Source organism: Coffea arabica, chromosome 7e (genome assembly GCF_036785885.1).
Source record: "Coffea arabica cultivar ET-39 chromosome 7e, Coffea Arabica ET-39 HiFi, whole genome shotgun sequence".
NCBI lineage: Eukaryota > Viridiplantae > Streptophyta > Magnoliopsida > Gentianales > Rubiaceae > Coffea > Coffea arabica.
In genome coordinates, this window is record NC_092323.1 from 9400640 (window position 1) to 9428496 (window position 27857).

A 27857-nucleotide genomic window follows, 5' to 3' on the forward strand; every position below is an offset into this window, starting at 1 on the left:
TCCAGCCCATTTTATTAATCTTGATTTCTATTTTAGTTTGTGCCAAATTTATTTATCATGGTCTTAAAAGGAAAATGAAAAAAGACTTAAACAGCTAGCAATGAAAGTAACATTTCACTTATTGAAGGCCGATTCTGGCCGTACTGGTAATCAATCCTCCTACTTTTTGTCAAAACTTCATTTCTGCAGAAATTACCTTTATTTCCGAGTGTTAATATTTTTTTTGGGGTATATTCTTTATGTGCCGAATAGGTGAGAACACACATTCAACTATTTGCATGAAAATTGATGGCTATGAGACAGCACTCATCTTAGAATTTGGAACTTTAGAGTGAGCACAAATTAGATTTTGCAATTGAATACGCTACCTGGATTCTGTGTAAAATATGTTGCATTTTTAGTAGGATGTGTGACTGCTCACTACGAAAACGATTGCTCTCGCAAATTGTGACATATTAGCTCAAAAATTCCTTGGCTCCTCGTTAACCAAAGGCTATGTTTCATTCACTTCTCAACAGAAGCTTACTTCCGTCACCAAACACCTAGAGGCCAAATGATCTTTTAGCACCAGTTTTGACTCAAAACAACTTTAAGAAATTGTAAACCAAAACATAATAATATCGCAAGAGATAAAACTGAATTGATGAGTATTGTAGTATTCCAGAAACAAGTTCAAACGAATAGGTCAACGAGAAGACAGAGAACAGAAATGATGCTGTCGCGAGCAAGACAACCAAGAATTCCATCATGACAAAACAACCAACAATGAACTAACTGGAGAAATTCAGTCATCAGGGAAGCGAAGGTGTTTCCCTTTTGGTGTTGGCAAGCCCTTCAATTTCAAGACGCTTGGCGAAGCAGTTGATGCCGATTCACTCTGTAGACCACAAACTTCCTCCTCTCCTTCGAGCTCGTCATCACTGTTGTAGACAAACCGAGTGTGCTTGCCAGCAAATTCTCCCATAGTCCCCTCACCATTCACACGGATCTTGCTGATTGCATCACACAGTTCATCAACCAATTCTAAATCATCTTCCTTTTCTTCTTCTTCATCATAATAGTAGTCATTGTCGCACTCCTCTTCAACTCCATCAAGGCCTTCCTCATCGTCTTCTTCTAGATCATCTATAGTACTTGCATTAACCTGAATGGACCAAATAGATGAATCATCATCATCAGTGGTTGCCCTTTCTTTGCCTTCGCTCTCTCCCCCTTGGTACGTCACCCCAGATGAACATTCAGATCCTTCTGATTTTTCAGAAAAATCCAGTATCAGAGACCTTGTAATCATCGAACTCTTGTCGGACTGATTGCCCTCTTGTTTCTTTCCATCAAAAATCTCACTAACCATCTATATAAACATTCCAAAAAACAAAAAAGGTATGAATTAAAAAAAAGGCCATATAAAGACGAAGAATACAAGAAAATACAAATTTAGTTTCTCTTAATTTAAAAAGAATAAAAAAGTTTAGAAGATGAAAAAACCTGAGAAATGATAAAATTTTCTTCTACAGGAGATTGGGTTAAGGAAGCCAACCCACTGGTGTGGGAACTGCCATTGGCAGAGAGGTTCAGGATTTGTGGGGTATTCGCTGGTGTAGGGGCTGCAAGAGTCAAAGGAGAATTAATGAAGGCTTGGAGGTGGAGGAAAGGCCTATTTTCCGAAGACAATTTGGAGAGCTCAGCCTCTTCTTCAACTTTCTGCAGTAAAGTCTTGACTTGCCCCCTCAAAAGTGCTTCCCCTGAACCAGGAGTGCCATCATGCTTCGCTCTGCTGCTAAATCTTTTCTTGGACATGGCTGACGATGGGGTCTCCAAACTTCCCATTGCAAGCCCAACTATTGGAGAATCATTGGTGATATCAATCAGGGCTGAGCGATCTTGCTGCTTCCCGTTCTTTCTGTGTCTTGATTTTGTCAGACCAGTTTCAGATTCTTCAATTTTCCCTGAAGAAACAAGAAAAATCAAAATTAAGTCCTTAAATTTATTATCCCAGAATCTCTTATTTTGCACAGAGGAAAGAAAAATGGAATTGAACTGTTATATTTACTTAATGTGGAAACGCTAGTAGCACTGCTGTTTGCGGCAGCAGCGGACAAGGTTTGTGATCTTGTGACTCTTCTCGTCGATGATGGAGTCTCCATTGGAATTGCGGAAAACCAAGAGGAAAAAAAAAAAAAGAAATAAGAAGATTACGTCTTGGCTGCAGAAAAAATTGAACTTTTCCGATGAGGGATGAAAGCAGATGGATGGACACAAATTGTAAGAAAGGAAGAAGGAGATGTTTTGTGGGCAGAAAGGTGATGGTCTTATACAAATATTAATTGAGAAATATAGGGTTGGGACTTCGGAGACGGAAAATGTGACCGTTAGAGCGTGATAAGGCGGCGTTACGTAACTAGCCGTTGAGATTTGAATGGAGGCAGAGGCAGGGCAGGCCTGGAGCTACTACCCATTTATCTGGTTTTACTGGGCACGTCGTGATCGTTGGATGCTCAGAGCCCAGTCCCAAATGGGCATGTCATTTACAGCCCAATAGTTCAAGTCTGCGAATTGGAGACCGCGACGTCCCATCAGACAATGCCCAGTACTTATTTGATATTCCTATTTATTTCCCGAACAAAAAGGCAAAAGGAAATCTGGGAATTGTTTCACACACCTGTCTAAAGACAGATACAGCCTGTCCTTTACTTTCCTGTCCATCTTCTGGACCAACTAATTTCCTTGCTCACTACTACGGCCCTCTTTACAATTTGTGTCAATAATGCCTTTCAATATTTGCCAAATCCCACAGGAATTTGGCGCATAAAGCTTTTTTTTTTTTATTATGCATAATGTGACCAATTATTTATTATTAGTAAAATCAGGTATAGAATTTCAATTGGACTGCATTTTACTTGGAGCATGCACAAATTTTATTTTGCTTTATTTTTTCGAATAAAAATATATTTCTCGACCGTTTTTTCAGTTCACATGTATTATTGAAACTTTACGATACATTTTTTTTTTCTACAAAAATTCTAAAAAAACAGACGGGCTATTAACATCGCGCAAGCCAGCTGTCTCTGAGAAGGCAATTATCTGTCTTCCACCTCCGTACTGGATGCATGATCATCATATATATATATGTATACTTACTGTACAATGGATGACATGTAGTAAGTAATAATGATGCATGTACTCGAAAAACAATAAAGGAGTGTGACAGCTAGGGCGTGGACCGTGGAGACAGTGTGGGTCGCCGGGGTTTGTTTCTGACATTTGATCAGAGTCAGACCTACCTGCCCGCCCTGGTAAAGCTAAACATTTGTCCACCTGATTTATTCAAAGCTCACCGGCTAGTTGTACCATTTTGGATTTGGTGGGACACCCACACCACTTGAAATTGGATACTGTTAAAAGAGTGGCATCATAATTAAATAAGATTTTTCTCTCTGATGAATGTCCAGTTTTTTATGAATACATTTATCATGTGAATTCATACAATTTTTTTTTTAATTAAACAATTTAACATATGAACTGCACCTTATTAGGGAGTGTTCACTGGGCATTTGCTTGACAGATCTATAAGGGGATTTTCTCATAATTAAATACTTGAGTCGTCACACACACGGAGTATGCTTGGATAAGTTATTATTTGAAAAAAAATTAATTATGTTATAAATACATTTTTGGCCTCACAAATCCCAATCACTTTTTTATCTTCCCAACCACCTTTTTATCTCACATACATCACATCACAAAAGTGCTACAGTAAATATCTCAAATAAATCATCCAAATAAACTCTTATCCAAACAAACTCACTATTGATATTCGAATAAGCTGTTATTAGATGGATGCTCACAATTATTTTTAGCTCTTGAATTGCAAAATAGCTTTTTTATTATTGCTATTGACAAATGCGAGTGGTTAGATCTAAACTATCATTTAATAATTACAACATAGCTTTCAAAAGAGTAGAGTGTTACGCTGCCAACTGTGGTTGACCAAGGCATTGACTTGAAATGACCATGTCCTATGATTTCTTTTTAATAATTACTGTATTACTTTTTCAATTTGTAATTTTTTGGAAACTGCCCTTTCTAAATTAAGCTAGAAACCATAAAATCATAGGACATGGTCATTTCAAGTCAATGCCTTGGTCAACCACAGTTGGCAGCGTAACACTCTACTCTTTTGAAAGCTATGTTGTAATTATTACAACATAGCGAGTGGTTAGATCTAAACTATCATTTAATAATTACAACATAGCTTTCAAAAGAGTAGAGTGTTACGCTGCCAACTGTGGTTGACCAAGGTATTGACTTGAAATGACCATGTCCTATGATTTCTTTTTAATAATTACTGTATTACTTTTTCAATTTGTAATTTTTTGGAAACTGCCCTTTCTAAATTAAGCTAGAAACCATAAAATCATAATCCTTCCTTCTGAGAATGGATTAACTACTCCCCTATATATGCAGATGCTATACGCTGGAGTGAGTAGTTAGTTCATTTAAACGGCCGCTTGGTGTCTTCCCACTAACTAATAAACAAGAATGGATTAGTGAGAAGTGGGAGGGACGATAGGGACTCGTTTAGCATCGCTCGTAATACTCTCTCATTCTCATCGCTCCTGGCAGGAAATGAATTTGGATCCCCACTCGAGCAGCGTAAATATTGAAGAATATGAATTTGGATTTTGGAGTGAAGACCATAAAACCAACACGCCATCAATCAAGAGATTTGAGAATGAGCTAGCTATTGATTCCACTTGATTGATACCTACTACAACGATAATAATAGCCTCTCACAACAATGAATATAATTAAATTGGAAGAAAAATATAGATAATATATAATGAGAGCGCTATAGCAGAGGCTCTCTCTTATTCTTTCTTTATGTGCACACACACTTGTTGTTTTGCAGAGCAAATCCTGAGCGGAGAAGTACTCAAGGACACTTGCGGACAACCTTTCCGGTGGATTTATTGACTGTGGTGAGCTTGTAATAGCAGGGACAGGCTTCGTAGTTGCCAGAAGTTCCAGGAGGGACGCAGCTGCACTTGGCACAGCAGCTCCCGCAAGCCCTCTTGCAAAGATTAGGCCTCTTTGTCTTCGAGCATCGATACCCACAAGCAGCACCACAATCTGAATTAGTACACGACAGAATCAAATGAAAATCCGCATTGAACCCAGATAGGGAAATCTACTGTGAATGCAAGTTAACGGTATGAGGATTTAAAGTCATGCAAATTCACTGAAGTTCACGGTACCTATCGGCTTGGGGGCTGGCAGAGGGCTCGGACTTGGACTTGGAATCCCTTTGCTCACCTGCCAAAATTATTCACACAAACGGGTTATTCCAAATTGCCAGAAAAGGTTGATTCCGCGCTCCATTTTTTTTTTTTGGCCTTCATAAATTCAAAAAGAAGAAGAAGAAGAAGAAGAAAAAGAAAAGGTGGCAGGGCATAAAGGGAGATTGTACCACTTGGGCGGCGTCAGTGAGGTGGATCAGCAGAAGAGCACTCAAAATGAGAAAAGCACAGGCTTTGAGAATTGCCATCGTCTAAGAAAAACACACAACTACTACTATTATTAGCAGCAAGAAGCTGAGAGCAATGGGCAATATGTAGATGGATTTGCTAATCGCTACAGCTAGTGAGATCAGATGGGATGTGAGGAAATGAGGGACAGGAGAGATGTATATATAGCAGAGGAGAAGGGCAATTGAATTAAGTAGTACAGGGACAAAAGTGGTGGTGGGGTTGTACTTTGGAGTTAGGATTTAGGAACTTAGGAGCTGGGGTTAGGCTTAAGCAAGGGCGGGAACATTTTCTTTCCCACTTGCCTCACTAATCACTAGGTTTGTAACACGGCTTGAGCTAAATTGAGCAGGAAATTGCTGGGAAGGTTGGTTTTGCTGTACCACCTCGAGCAGGGATCACTATTTCAATTTAATATAGCAAAAAATGGCCAAGGTCAGCTTGTAATTTAGAGTGGCATTCCAGATACTTCAATGGAGACATTACACTCATCGATTTGTGGGCAATAGTGGTTGCACAAGTGCAAAGGTGACAAAGGAAGCATCTGTGAAATTGGAATAAATGCCTTCATCTAACTATTTTATGAGCATGTACGACTCATCTCCTTGAAATTCTGCCCATGCAAATGCAGCATTGCCGATTGCTTATGGTTTGCCAGCAGTTTCGCACCGTCTCTTTCTGTGAATTGGTAGTTCTCAGACCAATAATATCTCACAATTTGCCACCCTGGAATATTAAGGTTTGTACTAAGCAAGCTGTAACTGTGCTCGTTATTCACCCCTTTGCCTTTTGGACGCGCTTTCTGTAACAAATAAATTTTGTTTTTGAAGACAAAACACATTACTAATTGTTGAAAGCACATTTAACTGGTGGAGATACTTATGAAAGTCTAATTGCATTTATATTCTAGAAACGGCCATCTTCAATAATGCCGTTTATGGTTTTGGTCAAAAGAGAGAAAAATTTTACCTTTTTATGGTTGGGACTTGGGATGAGGCCATCTTCAATCCATTTATTTTATATTTGGGAAGTCAGCTTGTTTGATAATCTAATTCAATATTTAAACTTAATATGGGTTCAAATTTTAATATGTTCAGACACTTTCGATAATCAAAACTAGAATAAAATATCTGAATTAATTAAATGATATTGAATTTTATAGACAAAAGTTGCTCTAATAAATAAGTGATAAATTATTCATTTATCACTTAATGTGATATACACTTAAATGTATCAAATTTAATACTTATAATTCAGTAATTTAATGAATTTCAAATTTTAAATTTTAATTTTATCGAACGCACGGTAAAGAAATTAAGAAAAGGTTAGTTCAAGTTTACCAATGTTCTTGATTTGTCTTAAAGATTAGACAATCGGCCCAAATAGTTGTGGGCTCAACCTTTCTATTTCACTAACGGAAAGGATTTATGCATTTTCTCGGTCGCATTAAAACGACATTAAACCCTTTAATGGGCCTTGTTGAAACCTTTTTTCTAGTTATATTACGACGAACAGCTTTGTGGGACAACGTGGAGACATTTTATGGGCTAACTCTGTCTATGTCCGCAAAGAGCCATTTTGGAACATTTGGGGAAAAAAAGTCACTCAGGGTTTAGCAGGTCTACTACCCCTCGGTAAGAAGGAAAAAAAAAAAACTAGCCCTTTGACAAGGATTGCATTAGATAATAAGATGGACGGATTATAAATAGGAGATACTTTGTTCAAAATCTCCCACTTCAAAAGAAGACAAAAAAAAGTCTACAACCTCTATTAGAATAACGTCAAGGACACCCAAAAACTACCTCGAAAATATGGAAAGGCTGCACGCCAATAAATTTCTTGAAAACTTGATTTTATAGGTTGATTTCTTTGAACCTCATCTAATCGACTCATTGCTAAATTGGTCTCAGAGCTGAAGCAGCAGACTGCATTTGGCCTTGACATTTTTAGCTTGTTTGTTGCTGTTTACTGTAACACAACAAAAATCTGGCTACAAACAAAGCAAATTAGTTATAATCTCTAGTCTTCTAATTAAGCTTCCCAGATGATGCCTTCAATATATAGTAGTAACCCATCAAAATAAAAAAACAACGAAAAGGAAAATCAAACCTAAACTTGCTTTGCTTGGTTTAAGCCTAACTACTGACAACTGCGCATTCAAGTCGGGGGCAGATGTGAAACTTGCACTTTGGCCTCATGTCTCATGTGTACCTAACAGTCTCTTAACTCACGCTTACCCATCCGTTAGGCGTCAACAACATCTGTATTTTTATTTTTTTTATAACGCCATATCAAGTGTAATTTAATCTACTCCTACTCTTACAGGAAGACTCTATTCTAGGAGATGGTTCAATTGAGTCGAAAGAACCTGACGGGAACTGAACCATCATCAGACCAGACACATTGATGGGAGGTAAGATTTGAACCATTTACCTCTCACCCCATAATTAATATGGTGGTCAGCTTCTCTAGAGGGAGTTAACAACATCTATATGGAGAACGCATTTCTCGTCGGGAATCCGATAATATGCAGACGCATCACTTTGCTCAAATTAGTCATCATTTGCTTTCTTTGATGTAGAATCTCAATTTTCAAGCCAAGCCAAGTGGTGAGAATTAGTACCAAGCAAGCCATTAACGCAAGCAAAGATCATATGCTAATTCAAGTATCACAAAGCCCGCCATGCTGTATTCGGATGTCCACGTGTTGGTAGTTGTCTCCAAGAAGGGTAGCTAGCTAACTAGCTGCCACGCCATTGCATTTCCCCTCCTCCTCTTGCTACAAACCTGTGCCGTTCAATCAATCTAACCTCCCCAAACCAAAATTCCTAATAGCCGTTCAATATAGACTTACCAACCACTCTCTATATATATGAATCAAAAAACATTATTGTTCTTCATCACAAGAATCGTGTTGGTCCGCCGATATGTAATTCATTGTATCCAGTGTAGGCAAAACAAGGAAGAAAGCTGACATACTGAAACAGTGAGACAGATGGCTCCCTCAACTCTCACAGCTCTAGCAGAGGAGAAGACGCTTCAATCAAGCTTCATCAGGGATGAAGATGAACGTCCCAAAGTGGCCTACAACCAATTCAGCAACGAGATTCCTATCATTTCTTTAAAGGGTCTTGATGACACTGACGGTGCAAGACCTGAAATTTGTAAAAAGATTGTGGAAGCCTGCGAAGACTGGGGGATTTTCCAGGTTATTGATCATGGGGTTGATGACAAACTCATTTCTGACATGACCCGCCTCGCTAGAGAATTCTTCGCTTTGCCACCTGAAGAGAAGCTCCGATTCGATATGTCAGGCGGCAAGAAAGGGGGATTTATCGTCTCAAGCCATCTACAGGTATATATCATGCATTTTTGGATCATACTCTTCTTCCATTTTTATCTCTTCTGGTTTGTTAATGACTACTCTGGACAAATTTTCATGAATTCAAGTCTCGAAATTCTATAATATCAGTAATTGGCTCGTGTCAATTAAGCACGCAACCACAAATTGTAATGGTGAGGAGAGATGGACGATTCTTGATTTCAAGTCTGAATCCAATTGAACTAAATTGGCCAAATGGATGCATGATCTTGAAACAATTATGCAGGGTGAAACTGTGCAAGACTGGCGTGAGATTGTGACATATTTTTCCTATCCAATTCGGGCAAGGGATTCCTCAAGGTGGCCAGACAAGCCAGAGGCATGGAGGGCTGTGACAGAGAAATATAGCGAGAAGTTGATGGAGCTGGCCTGTAAACTGTTGGAGGTATTATCAGAGGCAATGGGATTGGAAAAGGAAGCCTTAACTAATGCATGTGTGGACATGGACCAAAAAGTTGTGGTGAACTTTTACCCAAAGTGTCCACAGCCTGACCTCACATTGGGCCTCAAACGCCACACCGACCCTGGAACCATCACTCTCTTGTTACAAGACCAAGTTGGTGGACTTCAGGCCACCAGGGACGGTGGCAAGACCTGGATTACCGTCCAGCCTGTTGAAGGTGCTTTTGTTGTTAACCTTGGTGACCATGGCCATGTAAGTAAACTAAATCTCCTCGTAATTTACTCGCAAGATGTTAGAATTCCATTCTCAAATTGCTCTGCAGCTGTAGCTAGGTGGTAAACTCCTGCTTCAGAAGATATCAGTGGTCTTAATACTTGAAAGCGATTGAGAACAATTGTTGTTTTCCCTATTGTTGATAATGTGTGTGTGTGTGTGTAAGTGTGTGCGGTTTGAGATAGTAATCCATGATGAACCTTAGTTGTGAATCTTTATTTGCTGCTTGGCTTGGACAGTACTTGAGCAACGGGAGGTTCAAGAACGCAGATCATCAGGCTGTGGTAAACTCAAATTGTAGCAGGTTGTCCATAGCCACATTTCAGAACCCGGCACCAGAGGCAACTGTGTATCCACTGAAGATCCGGGAGGGTGAGAAGGCGGTGCTTGATGCTCCCATGACCTTTTCAGAGATGTACAGGAAGAAAATGAGCAAGGACCTTGAGCTCGCGAGGCTGAAGAAGCTGGCCAAGGAGCAAGAGTTGCAAGCAGTTGAGAAAGCCAAGTTGGAGGCCAAGCCCATTGATGAGATTTTTGCTTGAAACCTCCATAGTTTGTTGTTTCACTACTATTACTACTTGTTTGTGTTATGCATTCTCAAAATTAGTGTTGTGGATTTCATGAATAAGAATGTATGTTGCCAGAAGCAAAGCATGAACTTTTATTCAGATTTCTCAAAGTAATTTCCAAGACGCTATATTCTTTTTCTTTTTCTTTTTCTTTTTTAAGCTTTTATATGATAGACCGTGAACATTAATTAAGCGATTATTACAGGTGGGAAAGAAAGCAAGAGCACTTGATGAACCATGAACTTGGTGCTTGTTAGGATCGAAAGTATTTAAATTCAAAGGTTTAAATTAAGTGGACTAAAAAATGCTCATTAACCACTTATTAAAAATATTTTTTAACAGGTGAAATTCAATTGAGTGCAAATAAATGTGTGTGTGAATATGTTATATGCTTTTCTACCGGTCCCAAGGGACACACGTTATTATATTACATTAATTATTATCAAACATAGCATATGAATGCACAAACTTACATTTATTGCACTCACATTTATTTTTTTTCAAATAAATATCAAGTTTATCAAAATTAACGCTTAAGGCCTCCCTTAATGAGTACCAAATAGATTTTAAGCACATAATTATATTAAAGAAGTACCTCAAGTGCTTCGTTTTCTTGAATGAGTAAAGTTAAATTGAAAAAAAAAACAAAAAACAAAAAACACATGTTTAAAAGGGTAATAAATGCTGGTCTATGTTTACATATTAATCATATATGTACTAACTATATAATTGGCAGTATATACACTAACATCTTTGAGTATATCTTATATGTGCAGAAAAATAAATTTCAAATTCATATTAAGATTAAATAGCAGACATCAAAAAGGTATTAGTGTTACTCGGACACAAAGATTAATCCTGTATTTCAATGACAAGTTTGGGTGTAAATTAAGTGTGTTGACATCAAAAGCTTGTCATCCCAGCAAATTTTTTTTTTTCCCAAAACGTTAAGATAATTTCATTCATTGTAAAAAACTTTACTTGTCCGAGCAAAGGCTCAGTAAACTGTACGTTTAGTATTCAATGACGCTCAGAAAATTCCATTCCCCGCCCAAAAGAATGCCTAAGGTCGTCCCAGTAAAAGGTCTAACGGAAATCCAAAGCTTTTTTTTTTTGTAGGGGATTTGACCAATTATAGAGTCCATATGCACCCGTAATTTCGCCATTCAACACTTATGGGAACGAAATTCAAATCCTACACTAAAGTATCTGATTTTCGTCCAATTAGTTTATGCAATGTATTGTATAAAATTATAACTAAGAGTATGGCTAACCGATTGCAGCATATTTTGCCCCATATTCTTGACGAATCCCAAAGTGCTTTCGTCAAAGGTCGTCTTATTAATACTGATAATGTGATTGTGGCAGTTGAGATGTTTCATTGGCTGGACCATCGAAAGGAGAATCAAGACAAGTACCTAGCCTTGAAGTTTGACATGAGTAAAGCATATGACAGAGCAGAATGGAATTTTCTGGAGCATATGCTTAATGCTACGGGTTTCCCAAGGAAATGGAGCAGACTGGTAATGGATTGTGTGAGGTCAATTTCTTTCTCAATTTTAATTAACGGAACCAATCTGATTGTTTCACTCCTTCCAGAGGTCTAAGGGCAAGGCGATCCTTTGTCACTTTATTTATTTATTTTATGTCTGATGGACTTTCATCTCTTATCAGGAAAATGGAAAGACAGGGCCTTTGGAACGGAATAAGATTGGGTAATGGAGGCCCTTTGATTTCCCATCTTTTATTTGCTGACGACAGCTTGTTCTTTGTCAAAGCTGATGAACAAGGTATTCAAGCAATTATGGAAGCCCTTAAAACTTATGAAAGGGCATCGGGGCAGAAGGTGAATCTTGGTAAATCGCGACTCTATTGTGGCAAGAACGTATCAGAAGAAATTCTGTGTGACAAATTAGGAGTACAAGTTGATGATGGGAAAGGCGCATACTTAGGAATGTCGTATATGATTGGCAGATCAAAAAATGAAGTCTTTGCGTTTGTCAAAAATAGAATATGGGGTAAACTCAAAGGCTGGAAGGAGAAAATCTTATCACGAGTTGAAAAAGAAGTGCTAATCAAATCGGTGGTTCAAGCTATTCCAACGTACATGATGTCTTGTTTCTGACTCATCACATCGCTCATAAGGAGTTTCTGGCGGGGCCAAACGGGTGAGGAGAAGAAAATATGCTGGTTAAAATGGGAAATTTCATGCAAACCAAAGGCAGAGGGTGGCATGGGTTTCAGGGATATGGAATCTTTCAATCTAGCACTCTTAGCAAAGCAGGGATGGAGATTAATCAAAAATCCAGATTCTTTGGCAGCAAGAGTTCTAAAGGCAAAGTACTTTGCTAAAATCGTGTTTCTCTCAGCTGAGATTGGGTCAAATTCTTCCTACTTATGGAAAAGCATCTTGGAGGGAAGGAAGCCGCTTAATAATTTGATGGAATATTTGATGTTAAATTAGCATATCATTTGGCAAGAAACTCTAAAAATCTGGGAAAAGGTGAAGAGGGATTATCATCGAGTGGCAAGGAAAAGAACTTTGGGAATGGATTATGGCATCTAAACATTCCTCCAAAAGTCAGTGTGTTCATGTGGAGGGCATGCTCAGGTATTTTACCCACTGGGCATAATTTAAATGCTAGAATAAGATGTGAAAATAAAAATTGCAGATGCTGTGGGTGTGAAATGGAAACTGATAAACACATATATTTTTTTGAGTGTGAGTTTGCCCAAGAAGTGTGGAAAGGACTTCACAAACGGAAGTAGTTGGAGAACTCTTTTGCCCCTAATTTCAAGGAATGGTTTGGTTGGCTTATGAATTCACAAGGAAAACAAGAAGCAGAGTTAGCAGCAGTAATTACTTGGCTAATTTGGAGATGCAGAAATGAGAGGATTTTTGAAGGAAAAGTAAGGGATGCATGCGCTCAGAGTTGGTGAATATGCAGTAGATTTCTTGCAGGAGTACTGAAATATACACTGCAAAGCTGAGTTACCAAAGACTGATAATCTGACCAAGTGGGTAGCTCCAGAAGAAGGTATTTTAAAAATAAATGTTGATGGAGCCTTCTCTGATGCTGGGGCTGGAATTGGAGTTGTGGTGGTGAGAGACCATCAGGGACAAGTGGAAGCTTTAATGGCTGCAAAGAGTTTCTGAGGCCCTTAATGCAGAGCTGCGCATGTGGAATGCTTGGCTTTTCTTAAAGCTTTACAGTTTGCCAAAGATTTTGGTATTTCTCACCTCATTCTAGAAGGGGATGCCTTGGGCATTGTCCAGAGAATCAATAGTACGAGTCTTGACTTATCGGTGTTAGGTAACTTGATTAGAGGCATTAGAGATATGCTGAAGGATTTTTGTTACAAACGGGTTTCCTGCTCATTTATTATTGTGTCATTTGTCTCTGTCACTTGAGGGAAGTCACGTTTGGTTTGTAAATTTTCCAAAGGAGATTATGTACGCTGCAAATGCAGATTTACTTTAATGAAGTTCAGTTTCATTATAAAAAAAAATAATAATAAAATAAAATTCCGACACAAGTATTTTGACCGGACTGATCAATACAACCCTTCTCTTAGTGGATTTCAGCTCATCATTGGTTAAATTTGACAACTGGGCCTAGTATCCTTGACACTTTCTTAGGCTCGAGCCCGCATCTAAATAAAACCCTTGCACGACCCCCGTGTGAGGCTGATTTTTGCCCAGAATGTTTGTTTGTCAATCTTTTTTGCCCAGAATGTTTGTTTGTCAATCTATTCCTACTTTTGGATAGAGATGTCAATTGGATTTTTTGAACTTAGTTTTACCAAGTTCAAACTCGGCTCATAAATTAGATGAATTTTTGGATTTTGAACTTTTGAATTCTGATTGATATTAAAAGACTCAAACTAAGGTCACACTATTATATGAGTTTCAGGCTTATATTGGGTTTGGTCCAAACTCATAATTAAATACATAATTATATATAATATATATTTTATAATTATGAATTAATACAAATTTATGTGTAAATTATTAACATTTTATGCCACAATATGTATAATTAAAAATTATAGCTATTATTATACTCCCTTCATCCCATTTTATATATCATGGTCAACTTTGCACACAGTTTAAGAAAAATAAATTTTGACTAAAACACATAAACTACTAAAAAATGTCTTTTCATTATTGCCCTTCAATTAAACCTTAAAAATTTGTAAGTCGAGTTTGGAATTTTTAAAAAGGCACAACTACCTAAAAACAAAAAAGATAGTTCGTAACATGATTTAATAAGAGAATATGACATAAATGCTTTATCTTGGGAGTTGTATTAAGGGTATAATAGAAAAATTGGATTTCATTTATTTTTCTTTTAAATCATGACAAGTATTTTGGGACAAATCAAAATAAAAATCATGACATATAAAATGAGATGAATGGATTGTATATTTTACACATGTAATTATACTCATATATGGGCCGGGCTTAATCAGGTCTGAGTTTAGTATGACCCAAACTCAACTCATATTTAGTTTAGACCTAATATTGAAGCACAAGTTCTGCTCGGTTCAATTAAATCTTAGGGTCAATGAACTTTTTTTGGGTTGAACAGATCGATTTTGGATTGGTCCGATCCTATTGACAGTGGTATTTCTTTTGGATTTGAGGTTTAGTCAGGAGGAAAATGAAATACGAAAGTTGCAAAATGTCCTTGCTTGTTTACTTAAAGTGACGACAAGTTAAAAACTACTTAAGATTTACAAAAGAAATTGTTAATCATTTTAACAACAATTTTTTTTTTTTTTTTGTAAAAAAATGGTGAAAATACATCAAGATAAGCAAGTGGGAAAAAAAGAAGAAAAAGAGACAAAGATAAGCAAGTGAAATTTATCTTTGAATCGTAAGGTAAAAACAAGGAAATAAACAAGCATCACTCGCCTTTTATTTTCCAGTTCTTTTTTATTTTTGTTTTTACCTTTAATTAAACTTGTAGGGCCCTGCGTCTTTAATTTATGGTACTTTAGATAGGGGGACATGAGTTGCAGCACATTCAACCTTCAATTAGATTTTTCAAATTTTGAACTGCAGTTAAATCTTCTCTTACCAAATTCAAGATCCAAAACGGGCCTATACTCCCATACGAAAACAGGCGCAGTTGGTTGGTATATTACTTCCAGCATTAAAAAATGCAGGCACGTATTAATCCAAGAAACTGCAGGCAATTCTCGTTCTGACTGATCTTTTTCGGCAACGGTAATCCAAGAAACTTCTAATTCAAGCCCGCAGCTTTGTACTGAAATATGTTTCTTCCACGCCATTTTACAGCTTCTTTGGTAATTGAAAACCAGGAATTCAGCAACAATAATACACTTCGTAATGGAGATAGTTACAAAAGAAAAGAAAAGAAAGCAACCCATTATCGTGGACTTGACACCTCAAGTCCTCGCCTTCACGTAGCCCTTATCTTTCTTGCAAGTAACACAAAAAATTGGCCTTTGCTGTCTAATCTTGTGGGTCAAACAAAACCTGCAGCATTTCAGCCTACTTCCTGATTCCCTTTTTCCTGCTTTTACTCTCTTTTAACACCGACACGAACTTCTAGGCAATTGATCACGTTCCAAATTACATGGGTTTTGTACTTGAAAGGGACGGAAAAGGCCGTGAGTCAGATACTCAAGATCGTGTTCATATTAATCTGAAGAAAATTTAACAAAGAAAGATTCCACAAGCAAATGATTAAGCATCACTCTATTTGTCTTCAATAATGTGCTGTCAACACAGATTTTGTTATGTCTTAGGACACGGTGGAGTGCTAGCTCCACCAACTGAGGCAATGATTAACCACTTCCTTTTTGTTTCCAAACCCCCTCTTTAGCTACTCGATCATTCCTCCTCCTAAAAGTCCCTAAAAAGCTGTTTAGCAAGACTATAAAACTCCCTAAAAATCTTGAATCTTGCTTTTGATCATCAAGATTCAACGTCTAAAATCTTGACGTGTTTTGAATCATAGATATGGACGGGAAATAAAACAATTGCCAAAACAATTTCGGCAGCCTAAATGGCCTATATAAATGACTGAAAACCACATAGCAGTCAAACACATTAATAGTATTATTATTTTTTGCTTAAGATTAGTAGTATTCAGGTTAAGTTTAATGTATTGGGATATGGCGTTGGCCAAATGAGATTTACCATACCGTACAGTTCTTGAATGGAAGGAAATAGAGGCAGATGATAATGGAGATGTAATGTGCCAATTAATTCATCTTAGTTGCTTGGTCGAGTCAAGTCTACTAGTTCTATTTTTATTCAACCAGTCTTGGTAAACTCGTACATGAGCTTTGAAAATAGAAATAGAAAGAGGAATAGTAGTTATTCTAGCAAAAAAGTGCTTCAATTTCTGCGAATTTTACCGTGTGAAATGTGAATATGCTGCTTCGTTTACTTATACAGGAGTACTTGTTTTCGTGTGATACTGCTATACTAGCTTGTTTGCTTGGTTCTTTTCCTACTTTGTATTCGGCAGCTCTTCCAATAACTTGTCATCCATTTTCTATGCATGAGAATCACGAAATGACAAATATAAAACTCTGTTATAGTGTTCTTACAGTCAATGAAGGGGACTCAGACAATGAATTCTTTTACATTAAGTTGTCAATTTCCTACAGCAACCGGCATCCCAACTGACATTGATGCGGGTTACCTAGTCAATTCCTCTTATTAAGAAATACCCAGAAGTTTGACTAGTTCCTTTTAATTTCTTTTTCAGGCATCAAGTATCCAAGGTTCAACATGGAGAGGGTTGAGTTGGATTGGGTGGTTAAAAAATATACCATTTCCGTGAAGGTAATTAGAAGGGAGTGTTGAATCTCCTCAATGAGAAACAAAGGTGTGAAATTATTGGATTAAACTATCTTAAAAACATGAGGAGATATTAATTGCTATTTATATGGATTGAACTCTAATAGCTCGCCCATATAATTGGTTTATATTATTGTTTTCTAGCTTTGACGTAAACTTTCTCTGAATTAATGATGAAGTGTGAACCATAACTTGAAGCGTGAGTGGCTAAATAGAGTGTGAAGATAGAAAGATAACCTTCTTTCTTGTCGTCTTCTTCTTTGAATATATGCGAATGGTTTTCGACTATTACAGTCCATTAGCACTTGCAAGCGCCTCCTACACTCCAGAGTAGAAAACAGATTTAGAGATGCAAATGAGTGGAACTTAATCGAATAACTCGCGGATTTGCTCGATCAAAGCTCGAGGTCGAACTTAAGTTGATCGAGTTCGAACAGTTCGAATTATTTGATGAATCAAGTTCAGACTTAATACATGAAGGTTGAAAGCTAGTCGAACTTAATCAAACACAACTGAGCTTCACACAAGTATATTTTATATTTATTAGTATAAAATATCTATTTTGTCCCTTTATTTAAAATAATACAAAATATAAATTTATATTTGTTAAATTCGATTAAACTCAATTAAGTTCGACTGAATTCAAATAAAACTTGATTCGATAAGCTCGAGTTCGAGTTCGAATAATACAAAATAAAATCGGATTCAAACTCGAACTATGATTCAATTTTTTTTAACTCGAGTCGAATTTAAGTAGTGTGCTGCTCGAGCGACTCAAGTTTGCACTCATAGTTTCACCATATATTTTTAATATATAAGAAGTTAAATCTATACTTATACGTGTAATTTATTGTAATTAAGAGCAATGAAATGTGAATTTGGATTTAATATCACGGCTAATGTTTCTCGAGCTCTCGTTGTCAATCTTTTTTATTTTTTTTTCGACAACGATAATATTTGTGTAATTTAATCTATCATATTTTAGAGAAAGGGGAGCCTAAAGAGACTGTGTAAGAGACTAACAGACATGCTGCAGATCTGACTAGACCCAAGTAACACAGCTAAAGAGCTCTCGTTGTCAATCATTGTAGTGGAACGCGAAAACTTTGGGATTGAGCCAACTTGATCGTACTGCAGATTTTTGAAGGAGTCGTAAAGAGACCTGGTCAATTCTTATATGTCGACAATTAGTGATCCAAATGCAGCAATTTGAGAGTTGAAACTTAAGGTTGTGTTTGGATTGCATTTTCCGTCATTTTTCATGGAAAAATTACTGTAGCGATTTGATATATGTGAGGGAAAAAGGTGATAGGGAAATGTGATCACGGAAAACGATAATATTTTCCGACGAAAACCTTCAATCCAAGCAAGGCCTAAGGTAATACACTTTCTCATTATTGAACGATATCTGATGATCAAACACGGTAGTCCAGAGGGGGATTACCTGTTAGCAGGGACGGGATAATTTGTCATCAGTTATTGTTTTATGGGAAAAAAAATCATTTGACAAAAACTCATCACATTAAAGATGAACCCCAAAAAGAAAAAAAAAAAAAAAAAAGCACACAACAATTATCTCGAAAAAGAGAAGCCAACAAGTGTACAAAAGTAGAATAATGGAAGATGGGACACATTCAGCAAATTATTACATCAACCCAATACTTTTTACATGGACACATTCAGCAAATTATTCTGTTGTCCTGCTAAACATTTTTCCCATTGCATATTTCATTCCATTCATTAGAAAGTAATAAAAAATCGAAGCAAAAGAATCCAGACTGAACACTTTGAAGGGCTCACTCATCTTTCTTGGTCATGAAGTCAATGGTCATGTTGAAAACCCTTCAAAAATTAAGCAAAAGGTCAAATTTATTACCAAAAATAATTGACTTGGTCCTAAGGTATAAAATGGAGATACCTCAAGAATATTACCCCATTTATCCGCATGTTATTTAGAAGTTTTTCGAACACGAAAAAGCTATACTAAAATGGGTAAGCATCCTAAATTTCAACTCCATCCTTTTTTTTTTTGAAAAAAAAATTTCCCCCATACCTTTTTCCGGCTTCAAGAAAGAAAACAACTACATCTGATTGTATTTTATGTTATTGATAAGATTATCGAACAGGACACAAGAGGGTCTTGATTAAATTAATTGTAAAATATCGAACTAACCCTCTTCTTAGCAGCTGCTGGGGACGGTTGGTTCGTTTCACTCCATTTTCCTAATTCACACACGAGAATTAAGAATGTAATGCAGTATACATACAAAGCAAATTTTTTTTTTTAAAAAAAGAAATACAATATTAAAGTTGTTAACAAAATTCAAACATAAACAAAATTCTGAGTTCAAATTTGATGTGCATAATTTTGCAATTGAAACATCGGTTGCAAATTTTTAAGCTAAGTTGAAAATATTTTTCTTTTCTGTAAGAAAAATGTTGTCAATACATGTGGAATATAAAAGTCAAAGAAGAAATGAATAAAGATTAAGAAATTTGGTCGAATTCAATAGTAATTATAAAAAACTTTTAAGTACTACTAATATCTTGCAAAGAAAAGAAAAGATGAAACTTGACTGTAAAAAAAAAATGAATCTTATATGCACCGTTAATGTATACACGGTTTAAAATGATCTCCTCACAAGTATTAGTTAATGAATGCATTACCAAATTTAAAACATGGTATTAATCCACTCAACCCTTTGATAAATACTCCCTCCGTCCCACTTTTATAGTCCTGTTTTCCTTTTTCGTCTGTCCCAAATTATAGTCCACTTTCTAATTGAAGAATGTAGTTGTATTTTAATTTTCCTAAAATATCCTTATTCAATGTAAGTTGTTGTTACTATAAACCTACCCCATTTAATGAGAGTTGATTCTTTTTTTACTATCAATTCAAGTTCCCATAAAGTTGTACTCTAATTAATGTGAGGGTATTTTAGGAAAATAACTAATTAAATTGATTGTTCCAACAAAGTTAACTATTTTTTATTAAACTGTGTGAAAAAAGAATCAGGACTAAGTGGAACGGAGGGAGTAATTGATATCCCCACCCACATTTAAGAACCCATGCTTTTCCTTTAAAAAAAAAAAGAAAAAAAAAAGAACCCATGCTGCAAATAAAAACATGTCTCTTGACTTGACATGAGTCCGATATTTAGATGAGATTTCAGGTCATATCAATAAGTATACAACTACTCCTATATTTTCCTTTTATTTTTTGGGTGGTAATCCAAGTAACATAAAAAAACATAAAAGTTTGAGCTGGTAATCAAAAGCCAAAAGTAATTAAATCATACTATTTTTCCTATATCTAGCTATTTTTTTATTTTGATAAAGGTAATTTTCTGTATGTTTGTTTTAAATTTATAGCAAGATGGAAATAAGAGCTCCAAAATTTTTTTTTTTTCTTAGTCCAAATTTCCAAATTGATACAGATAGACAATGGGAAGCAAATCCAATGAGCGTTTTTGCCAACGCCAACTCTTCATCCCTGGCCCTTAGCCCGACTTCGCAGCTCCCTCCAATTTCTCTCTCATGACCGTCTTCCTTCCAAAAGTCTCTTTTGACCATCGACACCACCATCACCACGTCTCCCTCTCCTTCTTCCCTTCTTCCTCCAAACTTTCCTCCTGTAACCTGATTATTTTATTATCACCATTTCACATTTCTTCCCTTTCATATATATATATATATATATATACACACACACACACACACACCTTTTTTGCCTACATTTCCACCTATATATGTTGATCAATACTCATCTTTCTTTGAATTTCTTTTTCTTGGTCTTATTCTCTGTCCTTTGAATCCTTAAAACCCATTGAAAGGATTGGATAACGAAAAGGTGGGATTGAAGAAAAAGGCAGGATTTTTATTTATTTATTTGCTGAAAATGGGTAGCTGCTTTTCAACCACCAAGGTGAGTGGTTCTAACAGCAACACCCCGACCACCACCACCACCACCACCGTGAGCCACCAGCAGCAGAATAGGAAGGTGTCCACCAAGGCAACCACCTCAGGTAATAACTCAGTGGCCTCAAAAGAACAGGAGTTGCATTATAAAGGAAAAGGAAGCCATCCTAATCAGCAGAAACAGAAGAATACAGAGCAGGGCAAAAAGCCCAGTTCTAGAAGGCAAGGAGGGGTTATCCCTTGTGGAAAAAGAACAGATTTTGGGTATGATAAGGATTTCGATAGGAGGTATACGCTTGGGAAATTATTGGGTCATGGTCAATTTGGGTATACATATGTTGGCACAGATAAGTCTAATGGCGATCGTGTGGCGGTTAAGAGAATTGAGAAGAACAAGGTAACCTTTTATTTTCTTTACTTTTTTTTTTGGGGGGATTGGGGGAGGGGGGGGGGTTGTTGTTGGCTTCGGCTTGGTGATAGATATTTATGGTCTTATTTTCCTTTGCCTTATCATTTTTCCTTGAAATGATATAATTAGAGACTTCATTTTCGCTGTTTGATTAGTACAGTCAGCTGCTTGATTTGATTGATTTGAGTTCATATTCTCTCCAATAAATGGTTTATTTTAGAGACTGTGTTAGCATCTTCTGATCTTTCAGAGAAAGTTGGATCCTTTTGGTTATCGGAATCAAGGATACCTTGAAACATCCTTATAAGTTCATGATGAAATATTCACCAGTGGAAGTTGGGATACCATACGTTCTAGAAGGGTATACTGCTACGTCCTTTGGGATTCTGCTCCTTTCTTGATGATTTGAGGAGTATCTACTGTTTTGGTTGGCTCAATGGTCAAACTTTATTCTTCTGCTCATTGCCATTTAGTTGGTGATGTTGATGATTATGTTGTAATTGGAGTATTTACTTAGAATGAAGTCAGTTATAGTGAAGGTTTTTACGATTTTCATTAGTATTTCCCTAAATGAAAAATCAGCAGTTGGTTAAATAGTCGTGGATTAGTTGATTAACCCAGGGGAAAAAGGCTCTGAGATACTGCATGGTTTTGTGTGCTGAGGTGCTTCCTACTGGTGTTGGAACAACATAAGCTGGACTGGGTTGAAATTTGATAAAAATAAGTGTGAATGTGCTTGCCATGGATGATGACCTTCTTGGCTTGCTGTTTATTGGCTACACAATGTTTCATAGCAGAAGGAAGCGCTATTTATTCATGATGTTAGCAGATATTTGAGATTTTTTTCCTTTTTGGCAGAAATTTGCGTAGATTCCATTTAGTGGATAATATCTCCCGCAAAAATAAAGTTCTTGTATGGGAAAGGAACGAATAGAAAGAGCAGTTATCTTAATGTATTTTTTCTGATTCCATGGCAGAGTGAAGCAGGAGAAGACTAGGAAAATCGTGTCAGCAATGAAGACGTATTCTTATCATGCTGTAGAATCTCTGAAAATGGCAGTTAGTTAGTTAATTGTATGAGGACCTCAAAGCTAGAATAATTTCAGCTGTAGTAAAAGAATATTCTATTCAAATGAGAACCTTAATTCCTGGTAGTTTTCTGCTGCATGATGTTTCATGAGTCAAGCAGGTTTACACAACAATGTCTATTTGTGGATGTGAATATGGTGATCCAGAACTTAAGGAACCCCTCTTTGCTTTGTATGGGTTTAAAACGAATAATCAAAAAGGGATATGCTTCTTTTCTATGCACATTGGTCATGTGACGTGCTTGATATCTTCCTGAATGTGCATCCACCAACACATATGTTTTAGAGTCAACAGTGCTTTTATTTTTGAAATTTAATGAGCTTTGGGCACCATTTTGTACTCTGAAATCAACTGATGCATTTTTCTTAGATGGTTCTTCCAATTGCTGTTGAAGATGTCAAACGAGAAGTAAGGATATTAAAAGCTTTAGCTGGCCATGAGAATGTTGTGCAATTCTATAATGCATTTGAGGATGATTCTTACGTATATATAGTGATGGAGTAAGTTTTATTTTGGAGCAGTATTTTACACGGAAGTTTTTCTTTCTTTTTTCTCCCTGGTAGTAATGTTAGTTAACCGAGTTCTTGATTTTTATTGATTTTAGGTTGTGTGAAGGTGGAGAATTACTGGATCGTATTTTGTCCAAGTAAGCATCGTGAACTATTTAAACATGATTGTAGTTGAACCGGCTATGCTATATAAAATGCATTCTTGATTAAGAAAGATGAGTGTAGGACTTAACCAAGAATTTCTTCTGATCAGAAAAGACAGCCGATATACTGAGAAAGATGCTGCAATAGTAGTACGTCAGATGCTAAAAGTTGCTGCTGAGTGTCATTTACATGGTTTGGTACACCGTGATATGAAGCCAGAGGTATTTGAAAGTTGCTAATTACCTGTCTGGTCCTATGCCATGTGATGTTGCTGCAGCTTCTTATTCATTATTGTCTCTTTTAGAACTTTCTTTTCAAGTCACCAAAGGTGGATTCATCCTTGAAAGCAACAGATTTTGGTCTTTCTGACTTCATCAGACCAGGTGATTAGATGTTCTTTTATTTTTTATTCAAAGTTCAAGATCTTATGTTTCTTGTTTCCCCTCGGAATAAAAAATCCAATTACAATACTGTCTGATGTACTTTCCTTTAGTTCTTTTTCTAATCAGAGCTTTGATGGTCGAAGCTGGGTGGGACACTGATACGTATTTTTCCAAATTTTTTGGCTTCTTTCATGCATATATTGCTTAGATACTCTTTTTACTTTTGGCTCAGTTCGAGTTTCTGGGTGTGGGGGTTGAATTAAATTTACAATGTCCTATAAGTACAGAAAAGTTCTAGTATATAATGCAAAAACTGTCTTTGTCTTAATTTTCTATATGCTTGGTAGCATCTGGAAGATTTATATGTACATTCGTTGTTTCGTTGTTTCCTTTTGTTTAAAAAATTTAGATTTGGTTATTTGTTTAGTATATCACCTAATCGACTAATGATCAAATCCAGGGAAGAAATTTCAAGACATTGTTGGTAGCGCGTATTATGTTGCTCCAGAAGTACTGAAGCGCAGATCGGGTCCTGAATCAGATGTATGGAGCATTGGCGTTATAACATACATTCTACTCTGTGGGAGGCGCCCCTTCTGGGACAAAACTGAGGATGGCATATTTAAGGAGGTAAGGATGCTGCAATATTTGCTATCTCTTTCTGTGGAATTGAAACTCATATCAATGATATCTCGACTTTATCCACCTTTAATACAGGTGTTATATAAAAAGTCTCAAGAATCTGGTTAAGTGGAATGAAAGCTCCCTCTTATTTCATTTTACTTTTTCTACAAGCCTAGTCTTTCCCGAGCCACATCCATAGATCATATTCCTCTGAAGCTTATTTGCTTCTCTCTCTCTCTCTCTGTCTTTTTTAGTTGATTTTTTATTCCTTCTTGCTTTCTGCTTCCACAAGAGAAGATTTTTACATCGAATTATTAGTTTTTTAAGGAATATTAGTATTGTTGGCTTTACAACATTTTTCTCTAATTTATGCTTTGTTATATTTTTGACAATTATATGTGCTATATTTGTTGTTACATGGCATGTAACTGTAGAGTCTAATACTTTCAGGTTCTCAGGAATAAACCTGATTTTCGTCGTAAACCGTGGCCAAGCATAAGCAACAGTGCTAGAGACTTTGTAAAGAAATTACTGGTGAAGGATCCTCGTGCCAGACTTACAGCTGCTCAAGCATTATGTATGTACTTTTATTCTGATTTTAAAAGTTTGTGAGCTTCCTGTAATGCATTTTCATAGATAAGAAAACTTGAGAACAAAAGTTCCATTATTTATCATTGGCAGAAGACATAAAGCTGATCAATGTAGAATTGATTGGAATCAATTTTAGTGCATGCCTATCCCGTTTCACCTCCCTATCAACAAATTTATAGACCAATATCAAAAAAAATGTTTTGGCCCTTTTTTTTGTGGGGCGGGGGAGGAAGTGGGGGTTGGGATGAAGAATGTGCTGCTTCAGTTTTTTAACTTTTCAGATTCTTCTGTTGACCTTTCTTTGTGACATTTTTGAAAAACAAACACTATAGTCAACCTTTATTCATGTAAAATACTGCAACTGCAACTTATGAGAATTAGTGGCACAAAATGGGGTCTCAGTTCTGATGCTGTAGGTAGATGGTGTCACAACTTGTGTATTGTTCTTATTGCTTGCATAATCGCTAGTTAGTACAATCTACAGCTCTATTGAGCTTTATAGTCATAGCGTTGTAGTTTCATTCACTTGGATTTGGGTACCTAGAGATTGAAAGTCATACTTTAGTTTACGTAGGTCTTTTGGTATCTTATTATGGATATGTTATTGATGATTGAGCTTAGCTTGTGTTCTACTGTCGTTCTTGAATGCATTCTTGCATATGCACTTTTACACATATAAGTCGCGTATTCAGGTTATCTCCAGAAGAGAATAATGAAAAAACAAAATCAAGATTTTCAATGTTACCTTGTAAACCATCTTTTAGATGACAGGATAACAAGTAGATTCTTGTCGAATAAGCTTAAGGTAGTGCCCTGACATATGATAGTATGGGGCACAATGCAACTGTACGAGTTCTCGGTTTAATCCTATCTCATCCCAAACTCTAGATAATGGATAGCAGTCATTGAGTTTAACTTTTTGTTTATTTTGCGTGGTGCTGAAGAAATATGACGAGCACTAATAATCATTTGAACATTTTTGCACCAAATATCACAGCATAAGATTCTATTTGAGACAAACAAGTGTGCTTTTCTGAATTTTTGGCTTGGGAAAGTCAAAACTGGAAACTTTAGTGGGCATTGAGATAATCAACATTTTGTCACCAAGTACATTTGTTGTGCGTCTTTTGCACTGTAAGATAATCTACTGACCTTAACCAATTTTTCCAGCTCATCCCTGGGTTCGAGAAGGAGGTGATGCATCGGAGATACCAGTTGATATTTCTGTTCTCTCCAACATGCGGCAATTTGTAAAGTACAGTCGTCTAAAACAGTTTGCACTAAGGGTAAGTCTCTTCTTGTCTCTTTATGATTGTGTCAGAACCTATAATGACCAACTCGAAATGCACGTCTTATTATGAGGGTCTTTTATTGCTTTCCAGGCTTTGGCTAGCACACTTGATGAGGAGGAATTGGCTGATCTCCGCGATCAGTTTCATGCAATTGACGTGGACAAAAATGGATCTATAAGTCTTGAAGAAATGAGACAGGTATGTGCTTTGCAAGAGGAGGCAGAGAGGTTGTCCTTATATTTCCTTACTATTATCAGTCTGATTAGCTTTATCATAAAAGTTGCTTTAAAAGGTTCTTCCTTAGAAATTTTTATGCACTAGATTATCTTATATTTCTTTCCTCATTCATAACTTCTTCAATTTCAACACAGGCCCTTGCCAAAGATCTTCCTTGGAAAATGAAGGATTCACGTGTTCTTGAGATTCTTCAAGCAGTAAGCCTGTTGACTTTGATTTATGGTAGCGAATAGCGGAATTTATTGACGCAGAAAATTTCCATAATTTTAACTTTTCTGTTGCTAGTAAATCTACTAGTGCAAGATCCTTCCCGCATACGTATCAAACAGCTAAACAGATAAAGGATCGGGAACCAAATGGTTGATAGTTGTGGGATGGTCTCATTTTAATCTAGATAATTAAGCATACATGCATGAATAAGTATAAAACTAGCTTCAAAAGGAATGCTTTTTGTTTGCTCATTGTTGTTTTAAGAAATTTAGCCCATTAGTCCATGTTTCAGAATTTGGTGTTCTTCTACTACCACACATGCTTACTTTTGTTGTGATTGTTATTGCTCTTCTGTGATGTTGATTGATAATCCAGCTTGTTCTCATCATCTGGAGCAGGTAGATAGCAACGCTGATGGGCTTGTGGACTTCTCAGAATTTGTTGCGGCCACTTTACATGTCCATCAGCTGGAGGAGCATAATTCAGAGAAGTGGCAACAGAGATCACAGGCTGCTTTTGACAAGTTTGATGTTGACAAGGATGGATACATAACACCAGATGAACTCAAAATGGTCAGCGTTTTATGGTGTAACCTATTAAGTGACTAATGCTGTTATTCTCTCAATTGAGCATAAATCCAGAATGGAAGATTGAATCTTATGTTGCTTTGTCTGCTGCTTTCTATTACGTCTATTTGCATTTGCTGCCATATTGCCTTGGACAAAAGTAGCATGTGTTTATCCATGGTTTTAATTGCTTCCTGGAAGCAAAGTTTGAGAGCAAAACATTTCTTTTATACTTTGTTCAAGCTGCTGCGACCTTTGGTGTCAAAAACAAAGAATGTCTAACATGCTTGTATGCAAGTAAGTGGATGTCTATTTGATTTGTTGTTCGTTCGCTAACATGATATTTGTTGGCTTGCAGCACACGGGTTTACGAGGCTCTATAGACCCACTCTTAGAGGAAGCGGATATCGACAAAGACGGAAAGATAAGCTTAGCAGAATTTCGTAGACTGTTGAGAACTGCTAGTATGAGCTCACGAGTTGTCAGTAGCCCAACTGTAAATAAAGTTCCGCGGAAGTTAATAGCTTAATACAGTTTTGCATCTTTTGGTCTAATTGAGGATGTCAAAACAGTTGGATTTCATCTCACTTGTTAAAAATTGTTCGGCAAATCAATATTTTACGTGTTCGCTCTCGCTCTCATGCTTTTGGAAGGTAGTTGTTAGAGGGACGTATACAAAGTATCATTTGAAGGGCACCCCATGTAAAGCTGATTTGGCCTTCCAAAAGAAAAATCGGCTAGGTGTGAGGTGTATCTTTCCTGTACATTATATTTGTTAGCGTTATGAAGCACCGCTGCTTCCCGCATGATGTATCATATGGTGGTAAATTACTCAATAAGATATGATATGGTTGTCCATGAACTGGGTACTACTGGCATGAGGTTTGTGTAT

General features: G+C 36.7%; 4 protein-coding genes across 4 annotated transcripts; 2 read left to right on the plus strand and 2 right to left on the minus strand.

The window, feature by feature from the left end:
- Positions 1-630: 630 nt before the first annotated feature.
- On the minus strand, positions 631-2307 carry LOC113701230 (uncharacterized). Its single transcript, XM_027221780.2, has 3 exons — positions 2051-2307; positions 1486-1946; positions 631-1351 (listed from the first exon to the last, which is right to left on the minus strand). The coding sequence occupies exons 1-3, from the start codon at positions 2142-2144 to the stop codon at positions 785-787; spliced, it is 1122 nt and encodes a 373-aa protein (XP_027077581.2). The 5' UTR covers positions 2145-2307; the 3' UTR covers positions 631-784.
- Positions 2308-4725: 2418 nt separating this feature from the next.
- LOC113702254 (gibberellin-regulated protein 11-like) lies at positions 4726-5791 on the minus strand. Its single transcript, XM_027223368.2, has 3 exons — positions 5468-5791; positions 5256-5313; positions 4726-5130 (listed from the first exon to the last, which is right to left on the minus strand). Exons 1-3 carry the CDS (start codon positions 5543-5545, stop codon positions 4934-4936), a joined length of 333 nt encoding a protein of 110 aa, XP_027079169.1. The 5' UTR covers positions 5546-5791; the 3' UTR covers positions 4726-4933.
- A 2512-nt stretch (positions 5792-8303) lies between these two features.
- LOC113699400 (naringenin,2-oxoglutarate 3-dioxygenase) lies at positions 8304-10275 on the plus strand. Its single transcript, XM_072059355.1, has 3 exons — positions 8304-8880; positions 9134-9562; positions 9823-10275. The coding sequence occupies exons 1-3, from the start codon at positions 8521-8523 to the stop codon at positions 10123-10125; spliced, it is 1092 nt and encodes a 363-aa protein (XP_071915456.1). The 5' UTR covers positions 8304-8520; the 3' UTR covers positions 10126-10275.
- A 10162-nt stretch (positions 10276-20437) lies between these two features.
- LOC113698194 (calcium-dependent protein kinase 18-like) lies at positions 20438-27823 on the plus strand. The gene is made up of 12 exons (XM_072058728.1): positions 20438-21308; positions 22779-22909; positions 23014-23055; positions 23172-23283; positions 23367-23445; positions 23906-24075; positions 24520-24646; positions 25831-25946; positions 26043-26150; positions 26324-26386; positions 26798-26971; positions 27324-27823. The coding sequence occupies exons 1-12, from the start codon at positions 20892-20894 to the stop codon at positions 27492-27494; spliced, it is 1710 nt and encodes a 569-aa protein (XP_071914829.1). The 5' UTR covers positions 20438-20891; the 3' UTR covers positions 27495-27823.
- The last annotated feature ends 34 nt before the right edge of the window (positions 27824-27857 follow it).